The following is an 18,553-nucleotide window of genomic DNA, read 5'->3' on the forward strand; positions in this document are numbered from 1 at the left end:
GGACAGTCTCTATATGAAAATGCAACTTTGATCACTACAGGATCTGCACAAACCCCAGCAAAGAACCATCTTTGTTCTTATTTTTTGATGCTAAAATTACAACTTTCTCTTCAGGGAAGTAATTATTTTTTATTTTTTTCTTTTTCTCCCACCCTTCCCTATTTTTTTTTTTTTTTTTAATGTTCCATGAGAGACTCGAGTAGCCAAATATTAGAAAGATTAGAAAGAAGCAATTTGGCTTAGAAAGAACTATATAGATTGTGGAGGGTGACAGAAGCTGTCAGTATTGATTTTCTGCCACTTTCCTGTTTGACCTTTTGGATTGCAGCAGGCGCTGTTAAGAGGATTTAGCTTGTACCAAATTAAAGATATCACAGAACAATTGCTGACTCACATTGTGGAAGCTGGCTGAGCTCTGCTGCCATCAGTGCAGGGCCATGGTCATTACTTGATTTAATGTGCTCTTGGAGATCAAGTTGTTTGAAAAGCTGCTTATGAAAACAAGGCTGATGGGGATAAATGAAGTTGCTGTCTACTTCATTTTCACACACGTGCATGTGTGTGTTTAAACATATCGTTTTAAACTTCTGCATGTGGAATTTGGCATGCAAAGTGATCAAAATATACACCAAAATCTCCAATAAAACAATACTTTAAATGTGCATCTATAAAAGCTTCATTTGCATTGCTGAGGGTGAAATTGGAACAAAAACACTAAGTGCTTTGTCTTCATTTAATACCTCCTGGCAGCAACTTGATACAAAACTTCAATGTGAGCCTCCTCTGCTGAGTGCCCTTCCACCCTGTTTGGAGGAAATAAATTGCTTGTCTGGAGTAGTTCAAATACTTTAATCTCATATAATAGTCATGAAGTATTTTGCTATATGATGGAATTCAGTTTGTGGAAATAGTTATTTTTTTCACTGGATGCCCAAAATGCATGTAATAAATATGGAAAAATAATAAATAGGTGAATTCCTAACAATTCCTGAATTGTTAGGACAATATCAAGAAGCAGCATGTTAGTATGCTGGTTTTTTTTGTTTGATAAACTGTGTGCTAGATTAATGTATTTTAAAATGGCACAGGAATATTGATCAGGAAGAGCTGTCTGTGCTGAGTGTTTCTTTTAAAAATAAATACAAAGTAGTTACTTGTATTCACTCTGCTGTTGTCATACTAAAACCCATGAAAAGACCACAAGGTAACCAGCTGGTGGAGTCAGCTATTGCATAAGTGTAGCTTTTGCTTAAAGTACATCTGTAGTTTGATTCAGGTCAGGTGGGCTGAAATTAAAACCATCTGAAGCAAGTCTCATTTTCGTGGTGGGATCTGCCCTGCCTGTGTGCATCTTAATGCACAGATACACATGGACTGGCAAAGCCTTATCAGCCTCAGTTAACTGAGAAGCAGAGAACTCAGGGAGTTTATATGTATTTCAATAATGTAGGGTCTAATGGAAAAGACAAGCAGGCTACAGTGTGAGGCTATTACTCATTAATATTGTAGGATCCACACTGAAGTCTCAAGCGCAGAGGAAGTCAGCCTGTGCAGCAGTTCCTCTGCTCTGCTGAAGAACAAAGTCTAAGATCCCCAGACCTTTAAGCTTTGGCCATACACACATTTTTGTCCAGTCACCACTACTTAGCATTGCTCTTTTGAGTAGGCAGTGCTATGCTCTGTATCCAGACTGTCAGGTTGTTTCTTTTATAAATAGCCATATTGTGTTGATATAAAATTTTGTTGGTTTACTACTTACTGCTGCTAAGCTGGAGTGTGCTGTTCCTGTGACTCCTGTGTCAGCCTCCAAACTCTTGCTTTGTAACAAACGTGATTATAAGGTTTAGAAATGCTAATTTTGCATACATTCCTCGGATGAGTACTGCTGGGAAGCCTGTTGTGCATTCACTGGTTTCCATAGTGTGGGGGCATTTGTCTGCTGCTTGTTTCTTCAAGGCAACTGGAGTTCATTTTTGACTAAAAAAGAAACAACTTTTAGCGGGGCAGGTGTGGCTTAGGGCCAAGAAAGAACTGAATAATGCAAGGATATGAAGTATTTGTGTGCAAGAAATTGTTTTCGGTTGCCAAATGCCTTGAGCACACCAGCAATGCTGGCATCTCCTCAGTGTACATTTGTGTCTAGTGTGTTGAGCTATTCTTTCTCCCTTCCAGTCTTTTTTTCCTGGTTCTGTCAGAGGATCCTTGAGGCTGGAGGTCATGCTGAGCAGTTCACAGCTATTTAAGCAACATCTTTGTGAGGACCAAAAAATAAAGATCCTTGGATCTGTAGATTTATGGAAACCCAAAAGTGCAGGGTTTTTTATCCTACAGAGCACATGACATTAGGCCTTGATTTTAGTTTTTTTGATCATTGCATGAGTTTCTTTTAGACCTTAATGCTTTTGTTATTGCCTTTGATTTTCCTGTAAAAAGATTGGTTGCTCTTGACCATCTCTCTCATTTGTTCCACATCTCATGCCACCTCCCTGTTGTTTTCTCTGGCATGGTGGCCATGGAGCTAAACTGGTTATATTAAATGATTCATATTTTAAGTAAACATATTTTTTGCCTTATTTTTTACCTAGATCAGCTTGCTGGTTTATTTAGATAGATGTGTGCTCCTGCAAACCACTGTGCTGGCACTGAGCAGGACTAGCCAGGAACAAAGAAAAAGCCTTGCTGTGGAGGAGGAGTTACCTGTAAAGTACCACTTCAACTTCTGGGGCCTTTAAAACTGTCTTTTTTGCTCTGTTCAGAGTCCCTAAAGCAAGAGGAATGTATAGGCACTTCTCTAATAGAAGTGGTCAGTGAGGGATATGGAACATTTGGAGTTTCAAACCAGACCTGATAGATTTTGCAATGTCCTGGTTTCTGGGGAAAGTCGACAGGAGTGGATTAGCTCTGCTCACAGGGAGTTTGTGGTTTAGCATCTCCTTCTCTGATAGCTGGTCTGAGCCCTGCAGTGTGTGACAGATTGGCAGAAATAGTCCCTCAGACTTCTCTCACATCTCGGGCTCTAGTCCAGTCCCGAGCTTTTGTCAGTGTATATTGAAAATGTATTTAAAACCCAATTTCGTTGGCTGACAGCGTGACAAGATGTCATTTTCTGCATTTTTGCTCAACTTCAGGGACTTTTGACAGCATTCAGCACAGAAAAACAGGACAGGAAATGCAGCAGTGTGACTCAGGGCGAGTCTAAATGTATCATTTATGCTAAGGTGTGAGCTTCAGTGGGATATTTTTGGGGGAGCTGTGACTATTCTGTGGCTGAGGCTGGTTTTCCCTGCATCTCTCAGAATGCAGTTAATGGCCAGGGGCACTGCTCCATCTCCATGCATTTGTCTCTCGGTGAGAGGTGCCATGCAGGCAGGGTTGGCTGCTATTGAATGCTTGCCTGGGTAGGTAGACAGCAAATAGATCAATAAAAATGCTTTCTCGTGCCTTTTCTGTCTCACACTGCCACCTTCAGAAGTGTTTGCTTGACCATGTATTTTGGCATATGGCTGTACCGCAGTCCTTCGTTTTCTCCTAATTTTCTAACACAAAAATGAAAAGTATCATCCAAAAACATCAACCAAAACTTTTTCTTCTCCCCTGTGGCCAGGAGGTGGAGTGAACTTCTTGCTTTTAGGCATGTGTGAACCTTAGGTGGTATTTTCTCTTAAGCTTCCATTGTCTTTCTCTTTTATTGAAATTATTGACTATCAGCTATCCAGCCTAAAGTCTTGAAAACTGAAGTATTAGCATTCACATAAAGCAGCTATTCTCATGAACTGCATCTATTCAAATAGCTTCTTATAGAGGCGAGGTCACAACAATGATAAATGCTTCGTTTGCTATTTGTTTCTCACACAAAGTCGTTAAAACTCATTGGGAAAAGATATTTGCCACGGGTTGTTGGTTACTGTATTTAGCATTTAGGCAGCAGCTGCACTTACTCCAAAATCCTTTCTTCTCTTCTTTTTCTATTTTTTTTGTCAACCTGAGATCATTCAGAGGTTTGCAATGTTTTTTTATGATGTTTTCAGAGAGAAGGAAGAGCAGGCCCATCTCCTCTCAGAGATGCTGTGTCTGAGGCTGCTGAAAGGTCACTCCTCATTTAGCTGGCACGGATCCACCAGGGAAAATCGGGACCCCTGCAGGGCTCTTCGCATTGTTTGGCAGCTAAAAAAGAATATCTCAGAAATGGAAGAACAGGATCTTCAAAATCTTTGTGTATTTGCAAAGCACAGTTCTTACAGTCTCATTTCTCTTTGCCTTGGTAGTGTTGCTGCCTTTTCACTTAGACCAAGCATCCTCATCACGCTCCAATACTGATTGTGAATAGGATTTTGAATCAACTTAAGAGCAGAATAAATCTTTAGAAGGATTTTTTCCAAGGACTGTTCTCTATGGCAAATTTAAACTTAATCCCATTTCTCATTAGGGCAAACTTTTCCACTGGGCTTCTGAGTAAAAAGATTTATCTGCATTATTAAACGATGCCGAAAAGGAGTGATGCTTTTATTTTTCTTTCTTTCTTTTTTTTTTTTTTTTTTTAAGATTAAGTGTTCTTCTGAACTGTGATAACACTGAGGATTAATTTCAGGAAAATAAATATTTACTGCATCGTATTGCATCATAACACAAATCTTAAGCTCATAGATATATTCATAATTATTCAACTGAAGGAGCTCAGGAGAGTAATTCCCAGTGGGTTTTGGGGTTCCATGTTGTGGCTGTGGGGCTATTTTTAGCTAGAAGTTCCAAGCCTGTGCCATGTGTTCTGCCTAATAACCAGATATCTGTGTAGGACATGGTTCTTTCCAGTGGGATAAAGCCATACAGAGCACCAGCTGCGTGCTGGAGGAGATTGTCCTGGTTTGCAGCTGGAATTGCTCCCTGTGCACATCCAGGACCTGTCAGGAAGACACTCAGGGCTGCCCACGAGTGTTCCAGAGCTGGCCCAGAGCTGAGGGCTCTGTCTCAGTGGCTGGGCAAGCAAGTGCTCGTGGCACATAACTTCAGAGCACCTAACATTGGGCCGGTCATGATGGATCCCCCAAGCTGTAAAAAGACAGTAAATTTGCATGAAAAGACTTAATGGTCTGGAAAGCCACAGTAAAATGGAGCCATGAAAAGGGTCTGTAAAAAAAAAAAAAAAATCACTGATCCTGCTGCAGGGATTTCCAGGAGCTCTGAGTTCAGTGGGGCACCCTGTGCTCCTCAGTAGCTCCAACAAACACAGTGGCTCCAAAAACGTCATTGATTGAGTTTAAAATATGGCTTGAAATGCCCTCAATAGGGCAAATGTAATGCTTGTAATTTTGAGATGTTGTTTTATATTTAAATAGCTATGCATCAGATTTTTTAAAAGTAGAGCAGATTGCAGTTTTAACCAGTCATGGAGGAATTGTATTCTTCAAGGGAATGAAATGAGACAAAAACATCTTTATTTCAATTCATGTATTATATTGATTTTGGCTTTCTTAAAAAAAAAATCTTGAAAAAAATATAAGCAAAAGTAGAAAAGAGAAAAAAAACCCAAAACTCTTTTGAAAGTTTAAAAGGAAAAAAAATGCCCCTACAGAGGATCATGCTAAAAATCTTGCAGGAAAGAAAATTATTACAGTCAAGCATGACAAACCAAAGCTCGGAAAGCTGAACGCAATAATCACCAAGAACTCTCATCCTGAAAATATAAGTATGCAAAATTTCAGGTGTGAGTTGTACCCTAGGTCAACCACATGCTCCAAATTAAGTCTATTTAATATAGGGTCCAATTTTCTGTCTCCCTGATGCCTTGCCCAACTTCCCTGGCAATTTTTGCAAGGCCAAAAACTAACTTCACCAACTCATTAAAGCTCGAAGGGCTCTAGAGCAACTTTTTAATACAAATTAATAGCAGCCAGTTAACCTGTGGTAAAATAAATAAACAATTTGCCCTAACCCTGTCCTTTGCCCTTTCTCAGGTCCTGAAAGGCTTATAAAAAATGTGGTCACAATCTTGGGACAGAGTGCTGCCAGGCACAGACGCTGACATCTGTTCCAGCACTCTGTTCATGCTCTAGAGGGGCTCCCAGCCCATCTCCAGAGCTGTGAGTTCTGCGGGGTTCAAAGGCACCTCATTTAGTTCACTGTGTCAGTGGAAGAATCAAATAGAGCAACTTGGTTTTCCCAAAGAGTTTAATTATGTTACACCCTCACCTGTCAATTGAATTAAGTCAAGTAGCTATGAAAATCTTCAGACATCTACATGGCTCCTATAAGGGAATTAAAAGCCAAAGTGTTTTACAATCCCAGGATGTTTTAAAATCAAAATTCTGCTCTAATTAAAGTAAGTGACTGGACTATTTAATGTAGAGGAGTAAAGGAGATTAATACCAGGCTACTTCTTCTTCCCCTGCTTATCGTTAAGCAGTGATGAACATCCAGTAAAGAAGATAATATCTAGAGCTCAACCATCTCTCCTTTCTACAAAAGCAAAGCCCCCTTCAGTTCCACTCTCTCAAAAGATTAGTGGTAGAGATGTGGTTGATAAATTTTTCTCCAATATAACTAGACTTGTGTTTTTCCATAAAAAACTGATAAAGAGCTCCTTCTTAATAAAGCCTCTCAGGCAAAAATGTGTGGCCAGCACTCTCACCTTAGAGGTGCCTGCTCTGCCTGAAAGCAGGTTTTATAAAGCAGCAGAATAAATAAATAATTCTACAGGCCCGTGCCCAACAGTTAGTTTTAATGGCAGAAAAAACCAATCAAGTGATTTTATGAGTCCCAGTTAAAAGTAATTATATACTATAAGTGCTTCAAGTAAGTAAGTGAGACAGACAAATCTGATAACGAATTGCTGCCTTGTTGTGAGATTCCTTTCCAGTTAATTCAGCCTCACCATTGCAGGACACTGCTCTGCATTGCTTTGCTCTCCACTGAGCCCAGCTCAGGCCCTGTTCTCATCTGTCTCGCTCCATTTAGTGCAGAGGGTGTGAGATTCAGCTGTTGGCATTAATAGGTGTGTGGCCAGCAAATGTGGTGTTGCAAAATTAGGATGACTTTAGGCAGCAAACAGCACTAATGGGAATAAATTTTGCTATTTCATTCTAATTTCACTATGTTATTTATCCTAATGCCAGGGTGTTTACCCAAACACGAAGCACTGTCTGTGTGTTTATTGGGAAGTTGAGAAACCAGTTTTGTAATAATTTGCACTTCTTCAATAGCATTTTCAAGTATGCATTTTCAGCAGAATACTGATTAGCTCTCCTGTATGTTAAGAGTGTTTTGGCTGGAACTGGGTGTCTGCAGGTGGTCTTGAAGGAAAAATAAAGGTGGTGTGGGGTTTTTTCCAGCCCCTGATGTTCAATTGATATGGGGTACCACTCCTTCCTTGGGCCCATCCCTATCCAGTGCAGTGAAATGGTGATGATACTGCTGGAAACACCCTTGACCAAAAGGAGAATGTCAGAAGGGATCAAGGAAAGAATGTTTGTGGCCTTGTGAGTTTGCCATCACCTCCTACAACTAACAGGGAAGTCTCAGGTAATCAAAAAGACCCAACAATTTTCTTGATAGTTATTTTCCCAGTCAGCCTGTCAGTCTCCTTATTGGAACTCCCTCTGCACTGCCTGGAAATGAACTTGTCAGGATCAATGAGTAATTTGATCCATGTATCTAACTGACTTTTGCTTTGCTCTCCCCACCTTGATAAGGACAGGAACCTTATAAATAATTAGATTTGTTACTAGAGTGTTCTAATATTATTAATGCATCCTATTTTTTATTTATTCCTTCAAGTATCATCAGGATGATGTATAGACTGCTTACGTGAGGAAAAAAAGTGCTATGCAAAGATATTAAAAAAATTCTATATACCAAGTAATACCAAGATTGATACGAGAGATGATGTTAGTAAATTGTGCATTTTATTCCACAAAATCTGCTTCCTTGTGCTGTCTTTATAGTACCAAGTATACCAGAAATTAAGGAATCCTTTGTTAATTGTGCTCATGGATGTCACAGTTAATTAACTATAGGCAAGTGTGCTCTTAAGTTGTGGTTGTTTTGTTTGGGGTGTTTTGGTCTTGTTTGTTTTTTGTTTTTTTTTTTTTTTTTTTTTTGGTAACATATTTTTAGGCTGTTTCTTTTTCAAATAAATATAGCTAATGCAGAGTTTTGCCAAATCAAGAGTATTACTTTGATGTTTTTTGGAAATGTCTGAAATACAATTTTGCTTTTCTGTGTTAGCTATTGCAACGGGGGGAAAAAAATGCTTTAAATATTTTTTTGTGAAACAAGGTTACAGTGGGACATCTGTCAGGTCTGATGGGCCCTAATCCAGAGGATCAGACCAGAGCGGCCTAATCCTCTCTGGGATGACTATACCAGTAAATTATCCTGAAGAAGGGGTTTATTTCTGTAATACGTTTTGCTTTGCAGTGACTGCAGACCTGACCCTTTTAAGGCTACAGTAAATGCAGAATAGCTTGCTGCAATAAAAGGAGCTCACATTTATTGTAAAGTGAGAATATTCACCCTGGTAATCACCACGGGATAGATAATGTATTATAATTTCACATTCTTCCTTTTTTTTTATTTTTTTTTTTTTTTAATCTAGCTGACCTTTCTGCAGTTAGCAGAGGTATGAGCTTGAAGTGCATGCCATAAAAATATCCCCTTGGCTGAGGGATCCAGTGAGCTCTTCAAAGTTATCTTTGTGAAGAGTTCAGCGCTCCTGTAATTTCCCTTCTTTCTCTCTCTCTCCTGTAATGGGAGCACAAAGTCCAGTCTGGTTTGTGACAGCCCCTCTGTGAATAAAGCCTGCTTTTTTTTTTTTAATCCAATTTATCAGATGTTTGCAGTGGCATTTGCACAGGCTTTAAGGCTTTGGAGGATGGAGAAGATGGATTTAGAGAAATAAAGCTAGCTGATAGATGGAATCGCTTATTAGAGATCTTTCATATAAATTATGAAAAATAGCTACAGTGAATTATAGCTGTAGGCTTTCAGATAATATGCCTTTCAGGAAAAAAAAATAATGAAACTAAGTGACACTCAGTTCTGAGTTTTATTACCAGGCTGAAACATAATTCAAAGTTCTTTTAAAACTTGCAGGACGGTTTGCAAATCTTGATGAAAATGAAACTAAGCTTGATCATATTTAACCAGTTTAAGTGAGCTTTTTTGGCTGCTACTTTACTCCAGGAATATTCCTCTCCACTAAGTTTCCAAGTTATTTCTGTCTGCAGTCCATTTCCTGCTGCTCAAGGTCCAGGGACTGTAATTTTTTCCTGTCAGTTTTTGGGCAGTTATCCCTCATCAATATGGACAAGGATGGGGAAAGCCTCCTCTGCCAAAGCAGCACTCCTTCCAAAATCGATAGTAACAGCCTGGCAGGCAGAGAACCAGCAGCCTCTCTTCTGTTTCCAGCCTTTGCACATCCTTAAAATCAGCCTTCCCTCACTCCCAGTGCCAACCAGCAGCAGGAGCAGTTGTCTCAGTCCCAGCTTAACCCAGGGGATCCCACAGCAACAGGGAATCTCCTGAACACCATCTTTTAAGGGTGTTCTGAAAGGATGTTTTGTGTGTGTGCATGTGAAATACAACAGGGCTCAAGTCTTGAGGTTTGTCTTGAGCCCTGGAGAAATGGGAAATTTTCAAAGCTGGATGAAGTTTAGTAGCTGCATGGAAACATCTGCCAGCAAAATACTGCACAGCAGCAAAGGGTCTGGGTGATAAAGGAGTTGTATAAAATGTTAGTTTAGTGCTGCATCATGATTTAAAATAAAAATTCTGAAAGGGTAGAAAACAGAGGCTCTGACTGGATTTGTGCGTAGCACTGTGGTGTACCGTGTTCTTGGATCTTTTGGAGACTGTGGGAAGAATCAGCAGAGGGGATGGGTGGCCTTGGTGTAAGGAATGCATGAATAAACCAGAACTGTGGCATTCAGGGAGCAATACCTGAGAGAAGGTGTGGTAGGGGGGCATGTACTTAACAGTGACACAGTCAAGGGGAATCAATGTAAGTGTTTATGGCCTTTTCCAATATACAGCTGCTGAAACCAGCAGAATGCAGGTGCAAGGCAAAGGGAATGATGCCTAGTTGAGTCACTTTCCTTAGTCGTACAGATCAAAATCTTGCACAGGTTTAAAAGGTTGAACCAATACAGCCTTTCATATGCTCCCAAGGTCAAATGCTTCTGGTTCTTGTCAAAGTCCCTTCTCCATGCATGATTGAACCCCCTTATTGTATTCCCTCCCATCTACTTGCATTTAATTCAGATGTGTTGCCATTCTTTACTCACCTTGGAAACTCTGATGTGCTATTGTAATGTAAATGTAACCCTGTGACCAAAAAATCCAACTGAAGGAGTTTAGTGATAAACTCCAAGATCCTTTGCAGTACAGTTTTCCATGGAGTTCCAGTGTCTCTGCCTCATTAATATGCATTAGCATGGCAAATGTGACTGCATTCAGGTGAGGTTCTGCTGTGAAAAAAGTGTATTGATGCAAGAATGGTGCTCCATGTCAAGGTCACCACCAGTGGACTTTATTCAAGGCATTTCACAACATTAGCAAGCCTTAAAAAAGTTTACTGGAGGGTTAACCAACAGCATGGTGTAAGATCTTTATGAAAAAATATTATTCAATTCACTGTTCTTGTCTTAGGATCCATCACATTGACTCTCCTCATATATATATATGTGTATGTATCTATATATGTGTGTGTGTGTGTATACATACATATATATATATGATATTTAGTAGTATTCCAGAGTTCCAGTAATTCCCCCAAATTCAGATTTTTCTTTTTCACGTTTTAATAAACCCAAATTAGATGTCCTCCCTTTGTAGACTACAGGAATTACTTTAAAAGTTTCTAAAGGGTCTCCTTAGGGTCTTCATGCTGTTTCCACTGCTTTCCATATGTAGCATCCTGGTAATACTTGAAGTGGTTTAAAACCTGTAGTTTTTACCTGTAGTTTTTACAACCTGTAGTTGATACCAAGAGCTAAGTGCAGAGTTTCCAGGTGAAATTTCCACAGTGCAGAAATGTATTTTCAATTGTAAAGTACTGCTATTTCTTGAAATAAAATGCTAATTCACTTTGGATTTAAATGGGATGGATTTTATGAGACATCGCTGTAGAAAAGTGTGAGGAAAGTGTGAATTTGTCATGTGTCAGCCAATATTCAAAGCACCACTCTGAAGTGACTTGTGCAATTCTATTAATGGACAAAATTTTGGTGAGGGAGTACTTCAGTTTGGGTATGAATTGACAGTGTTTGCTGGCAGCCCAATCATGCTGAATTACAGTTAAAGTGCTACTTTAAATAATAAGTACTTTCTGGATATAATTTTAATTTTGTCTCTTCCTCTCTCTTGAGAATAAACAGCATTGTTATGAAAATATCCTAATCTGATAAACATAAATTTTCCATTTTAAAGTCCCCAAAATATATTGGAAGTATATGAGTCGTCAGCTGTGAAAACTGCAAGCAAATATAGTCTTTTTCCCCAAATTAACTCAGTTTTGGATGTTCTGATTACAATATTATCTTTTATCTTAATTTTCCTGAACCAGTGAAGAAACTGAGAAACAAATCCAAGGGGTTTATTTTGTTAAACAATATTTGACATGTTTGGGATTTCGGCCTGAGATTCTGTCCCAGCCAGACTTTTCAGAAGCAGGAACCAAGGCACTGAGGTTATCCATGGTCAGTGTTTAACTGGAATTACCCTAATCTGACATGACAGACCATTTCCATGGTCTTTCAGAACAGGCCACATTACCAGCAGTGTGTTTAGGGAATTAAAAAAAATCTCATATGTAATTTTCTCATCAGTGATAAGCAGAGTTGTGTGTGATGGCTAATGCAGGGTAAACAGAGATGTGTGTGTCCTGATATGGGATAACAAACACAAAGTGATTAAGATATTAATTACCTCTCAGTTATGGAAATATTCCTCATGTTTCATATGTCCAGGCATTCAAGAAGGGCCCAGTAGTTTCTTTAATTTTGTTTTTGGGTTTTTTGGAGTTTTTAATAAGCAAACTTTCTTGTAAAAGCCTCGTAACTAAATTATTGCTATTTGTATCTTTGGGCTGGGGTATTTTACTGAGGAGTGAGGCTTGGATCAAAATTAACTGGAAAATAGCCTTCAGCATGATAAATATTTGTATTTAAATAGAAGCCAGGGAAATCCTTCTAGCCTCTGACAGAGCCCTGAAGGGGAGCTGGCAACTGTATAGCAAACTGAAGTGTGCAAATCTTCAGCCTCGCAGCAGAGCCAGTAAATATGTGCAGTGTAACACAGCAAATATGGGAAGGCTTTTAGTTCCAGAGGTATGTAAATGTTTACAAATATGATTAACTGCAGAGCACAAAATCCATTCACAGCATCAAAGGCAAAACTAAAATGACTTTTTCCTGCCCCTCTCCAGGATTATGCTGAGAAGAAAAACACAATAGCAAAAGCTCTGGAGGACCTTAAAGCCAACTTCTACTGTGAACTCTGTGACAAGCAGTACTATAAACACCAGGAGTTTGACAATCACATTAACTCTTACGATCATGCTCACAAACAGGTAAGAGAAACCTGCTCACTACTTCATCTTAGTTTCAGGTAGGACAATGAAGTAAAATGTCCTTCAGATGGGCTGGGAAATCACAGCTGAGTTGTGCCCAGTGGCAGATTCTGGAAAGCAAAATACATTGTTTTGTTGGAGACAAATCTTACCGTGGAGATTTTACAGTCAAAAATTCTTAGGTGGGAAGAAAGAGAATTTTGAAGAGTTCAATTGTGAAGAGGAACAGGGAATGATGAATAATATTGAATATTATGATTGAAATTGTAAATTTATAATTTCCTCCTTGCCAGTTTAATTGTCACATAAATGCTGTGGTCTACTTCAGATGTGACTTACTGGGAAACATTTGTTGCAACAGATGTGCATGAGAAACCTGACATGCTCCTTGGTAAACTTTTTTTTAGTGCAGATACAGTTCTGAAACAGGCTATTATTACTTGATTTAGTGGAGGTACAGTTCTGAAATAAGCTATGATTTCATTTCAATGCACTGTATTAAAAAAAGTGTGTCAATGAAAGGTTTCTGTGTGTTGGCTGTAAAGCATCACTATTTAGGTTCCTGTCACCACATCATATCACTTTACCTCCAAGTTGTGTCTTACTTTAGTGAGGTAAAAGCAGAAGGAGAGAGGCAATGCATCCCAGGGCAGCATCCTGATCTGCAGAGGGGTTAAATCTATTTAATTCAAAAGGAAAGACAACACATCTTAACTCCCCTGAAGAGATATGTAATGATAGTGTAAAGATGTGTAATAACTGTACAGAAAGTTCCTACATTGGCCACTTAGCTGGTAATTATTCTGTATGTTTCCTGGGTTTTTTTAATCTGGTAAAATCATATAACCATATGATTTCTGGATTGATTACGTTTTATTCTAATTGAATCTCCCTTTTCCCTGCTATTCTACTCAGGGTGAATATAGATAAGCTACTACATGTTTTATATTTGTATTATATAGAATAATTATTTGTTTTGGTTTTCTTTAGCCCTAGTCCCTGAAACATTTCTCTCCCTCTCTCTCACTGGTATTTTTATTTAGCCCATAATTTACACTGTCAATGTGAGTGTTATATTTAGTTTGGAGAGCTGTGAAGATGTGGACCTCAGCAGCAATCTGTGAGAAGCTGGAGGGAAAGATACATCTATTAGATAAGAAATTAGCAGGCAGCTTCATTGCATCCTGTAGCTGTTTATTGTGAGTTTTAGTTAAAATACAGCTGGAACTGATTCTTTAGGTGTTATGTTCACACAGCAGCACACCATTGATGGACAGCAGGAAAAGAGAAGTTATGGGCAGGGCCTTCCCCACTTGACCCCAATTAGGATTTATACTAATTAATTTTTTAGTGCTGTGAAGCACTTTGAGCTAATGAAAACCTGAAGGCTGCAGTCCTTGTTCGTCTATTCAGTATTGATGAAAAATTGATTTTGAAGCTGAGGTCAGGTGTGAGACTGAACAGGAACTTTTTTTTTCCCAGTGTTTCACATGGTAATTCTTGTTTTCTCATGGCTTTGGGCAGGAGAGAGTGGGCACAGCACCAGCCTCTGATGGAGCATGGCAGATCCTGCCTCTCCATCTTTTATGCAGGGGGTCTGTGTGTCTGTGTTTGGTGAAACACAGGAAGCCATCCTCTTCCTTTGTTCTACATTTGCAAGTTTAATCTCCCTGCTAGGAAATTAAAAAGAAATTACATTTTTCAAGTAGAAAAAAGTTTATGGTTGCTTCTTTGGCCCAAGTTAAAATTTTCGGTAATGTTACTGGCAAATAAAACTGTTGATTTCTGAGATAAAATGCTGAGTTTAATTCTTCTGGAATATGTTTTTTGTGGTGTCCTCTATTAGAGCTATGGAGAAAAAACATTCACCTTCCCACATTTTGGGTGTAAAAGGTGGCAGGCAGCATATGCTGCAGCCCATGCTCACTCTGATTTGCTCTGTTTTCAAGAACCTCATACCAAATGCTTTTTTGGGGTAGTTTTAACAAGCTTGCTGGAGACATGTGCAGGTGCTACTGTTGAATGCTCTGATTTTGTCCTGAGACTTTCTTCATCACTGGCAGAAGTTTTCCAGATGTTCAGTAGAGGTGAGAGGAACTTGTAACCTGTCTTTGCATTTTGCTTCATATTTATTTCCATCCATCCATCCATCCATCCATCCATCCATCCATCCATCCATCCATCCCACCTTTCTACAATAATTGACAGCCTAGTGGAAGTACTTAATACAGTTTCCCACTGCCCAAGGACAGTTTTGTGTGCAGCCACTTTGGTTTCAGGGGTCCCAGCACCTGAGAGTGGTTTCTGTGTGATCAAATGGATGAAAGCTCTGCCTAGACATGAGTTCTATCCCAGCTTTTCTGCAAAGCCATATTTAATCCTAATTGTGCAGTCTGTTACCACACCAGCTAAGCCATGGGAGGGTTTGTCAGAGGAAATGTTCCTAACAGCTCCTGTACCTCAATTCTGTTGTAGGAGATTTTCCTTCCATCCGTTCAAATGTTGCTAGCACACAAAATTTACAGGATTTAAACCAGAAGATTTATTGTCTGGGTTTTCTGCATTGGCTGGGAGGCCCCGTGCTGTCAGGTGTTGGTTGTGTGTTGATTTGTTGTATCTTAACAGCTTCTGAACACCCACTTTGAGATAGTATGAGCACCTTCTGAGCAGTTCCAGAAAGAAAGCACAGGACTAGGGTAAATCCAATTTTATTTCCTAGGACTTGAAGGAGTTTAGTGTCTCAAGAGCACCACTGCTTTTGTTAGTGTTTTCCTGGTCTTAGCTTTTATGGTATTATTTGGAGAGCATATCTGTAGCCTTTATGAAATACTCCAGGAACAGCAACTTGCAAGCAGTCAGTGGTAATAGAGAAAAATGAACTCTGCTTTGCTTTGAAAGCTCAGACAAAGAAAAAAAAAACCTACCCCTAACAAAACAAAATGCTGGTGTCTTTAAAAGCAGCAATGTTGTGAGCTCAGTACAGAGAGATGAGTAACTAAGGCAGAACTGCTGTTATTTAATATAGTAATGAGGGAGTTGCTGTTTGATAAAGATGGTCTAAACCCACAAAATAGAGGGTTTGAAACCCAGGCCAGGGCTTTAAAAAGATGTGTGTGACTCTGTAGAGTATTTCCTACATCTCTGTGAGGAGCTCTGTGAGGTGCTGGAAGCCCCTGCCTGTGCTATCCCCTGATACCACAGCAGCACACTCAAGCTTGGTGTTCTTTGCCCTTCCAGCAGGACTCTTCCAAATACCAGAAAGCAACAATAACAACTAAAGCTGAGATGAAAAAATAAGTAGCCCTAATGTATTTGCATCCACAGATGAAAAGACAATCAATTAAATGAATTATAAGCAGGAGTTTTTCCCCCACAGAAGCTGAGTTCGTATCTCAAATGATGAAAAAGGATGAAAATGATCTCTGTGCTCTACAAAAGTATTTAAAATTGTACACAGGGAATAATGCACAAATTATGCAGGAACACTAAATCAGTAGTTGTCCCCTTTCCCTATTCCAGACACAGATTTCTCCTGCCTACATTTTTCTCCTCTCCTTACATCTTTTTCTTTGCACATTTCTGTGACATCAGTGCCAAAATAAACTGGAGATAATCTCTATTATTGCGTTAGAGAATATCAACCTCCAGTCAGTCAAAAGTCCAAACTTGAATAATTTTCATGTGTTTGAGTAAATATTTCATGGAATATGGGTAGAGAACAAAAAGTTTGGAAGTGGAAAGGTGTGTTAGATATAACAATAATATAACTCCCATCCTTTTACTAGATCTGTACCTCCTATGAGCTACAAGGGCATGTAAGGTATAAATTAAGAGCAATATAGCACATTTGGGATGCCACTATTCCCAGCAAAGATAATTGGATGTTAGCACTTGTTTGAGCCTGCAATTTAAAAACAAAGCAACGAAGCCTTGTAGTCATCATTACAGCTTTTTTTAAAAGCTCTCATTGCAGAGTTATTCCCTTTAAAAAAGAAAAAAAACATCTCTTCTCCTTGGCTGGCACCTAGGGAGGGCTCACTACAGCTTCTGGCACAGCCCAGGAGTTTGTATCTGTTTGCAGGGAATGGCACAAGTACTGGGAGAGTTACACAGAAATCAGCTCTTCACAGAGAGCCAGCACTATTTTATGCTGTATATTTTTTCAGCCCTGCTTTTTTTTGCAGGTTGGTTTCCCCTGGAGCTGTGGGAATCTGAGCCAGAGGCAACGTGTTGTATGGAATTTTTGCAATGTAGAAATAATAGTTCTCAAAAGGACCTGTTGTCTTCTAGAGCAGTATGTCCAGAACTTTAATCCTGTACTACTACAGGATAAAAACTGAAGAGTTTCAAGAATTTTCCTTGCAAGTGAAAATAATTTTGTGATACATTTCAGTATTTCTCCTCTTTATATTTTTTTCTTTTCTTAGAGGCTAAGTGACTTATTATTTGTAATATAACAAGAGTCAGGGTTTTTTGCAGCTGAATTTTCTGAAATGAGGAAATTTTATATTCCTTCTCTTACTTTATCATGTTTCTCATATTAGAGGGTTACAATTTGGTGTGTCCTTGTGGGAAGGCAGTCTCAACTGCCCAAGCATAGAATAAATTTAAACATGTGTTTGAATTAATCTTGTGAAGTCCTTTCTCACTGTTATTGCTTTCCTAGAACGTAACTTGCCATGTCTTCCTATATTTCTTTTTTCCCCTCAGGAAAACATACTCATCTTTGCAGCCTTTTAAATTTTAAGGGAACACAAACAAATGTTCAGCTGTGCATTCACATGCATGTGTGTTTTTGTAAAGCACATACAACCATGAAATGAGCCCCTCCTCTCCCAAATACACTCTGCTCTATCTCTGTATTTCAGATTGGCTTGTCTTTTTTTCCCATTAAGATTGCATTATTTAACAATCTTTTGTGGTTGAGTTGACAGTTCCTTGGGTATTTTGAGAGTTTTTTTACGTGAAAATCTTCCTTTAAAGTTTTAAGCACTTGTGCTGGCATTAATGCTAATCAGGGTCATCACCAGGTCTATTAATTATAGCTCAGCACTGCTGGGATCACTGGAGCTGAGCCTTGTGACAGACTTGATGCTTCCTTTTTCAACTCCTTTAAATAATACAACCAAACAAAAAGCCTTCTGCTGTTGCTGTGAAGAGGAAGGCAGAAGTGCCAACATGACAGGAGCCCAGGAAGGAGGGAGCCAGGGTGAGGATCTCACTCCTCTGGGATGTGGCACCAAGGGGAGCCTGTTTTGGGAGAGTGGGCTGCCCAGCTGGGGGTCACCCCTGCCACCACATGTGGGGGGCTTGGAGTCAGGTTTGGTGTGGACAGGGGGAAGAAAATCAGCAGGAACTGGAAAGCTTGAGGAAAAGAGGATATGCAGTCCCATGGTGTTTGGCTGCTCTGTCTGCAGCTGCCAGTGGGAGTCTTTATTCCACTTTACAGGTTGTATTTTTAAATTAAATAGATAAATTCTTTATGAATATTTCAGTATATTTAGGGAGAAACTTGGCATGCTCTTTCCCGGATGAAAGGGAAAAATTTATTTGTTTTCCTTCCGTTTTTTTATTTTGCCTATAAAATTTAATCCCAGCACTTGGCTTCTTGATGGGTACCAGTGTAACAGAGTAGTTAGGCATTCTTTAGCTCAAAACTTGTACTGATGGGTTAGATGAAGATATTTTTGAGTAAAGAATTAATCCTGCAAAATCCAATTTTGTTGCCAATGAGTGTTCTGTTTTCTCATTACCAAAAAACCACATATCACTATGTCCCTGCCATGAAAAGATACTCTGTAACTTCTTCTGTTTTCATGTTTGGGAAATTCGATTCTGTAATAATGTTTGATTAACTAATTGACTTTTTTTTTTCCTGAAGAAGTGTTTTTAGAGCAAACACAATTACTGTAGAGGAGTAGATACCCCATCTGTCCCACTAATAGCCTGCAAACAGAATATTAACCCCATGCACTGACACTGCTGATTCCA

The 18,553-nt window shown here is 39.2% G+C and overlaps 1 protein-coding gene across 1 annotated transcript in view; it reads left to right on the forward strand.

The window, feature by feature from the left end:
• The window catches only part of ZNF804A (zinc finger protein 804A), a 145,840-nt gene that overhangs the window by 98,899 nt on the left and 28,388 nt on the right, over positions 1 to 18,553 (forward strand). The window contains exon 2 of the mRNA XM_083864679.1: positions 12,419 to 12,562. Coding sequence (XP_083720805.1) covers positions 12,419 to 12,562 — 144 coding nt within the window. The remainder of the gene's footprint in view (positions 1 to 12,418; positions 12,563 to 18,553) is intronic.

Source organism: Zosterops lateralis (genome assembly GCF_965231275.1).
Source record: "Zosterops lateralis genome assembly, chromosome: 7".
Lineage (NCBI taxonomy): Eukaryota > Metazoa > Chordata > Aves > Passeriformes > Zosteropidae > Zosterops > Zosterops lateralis.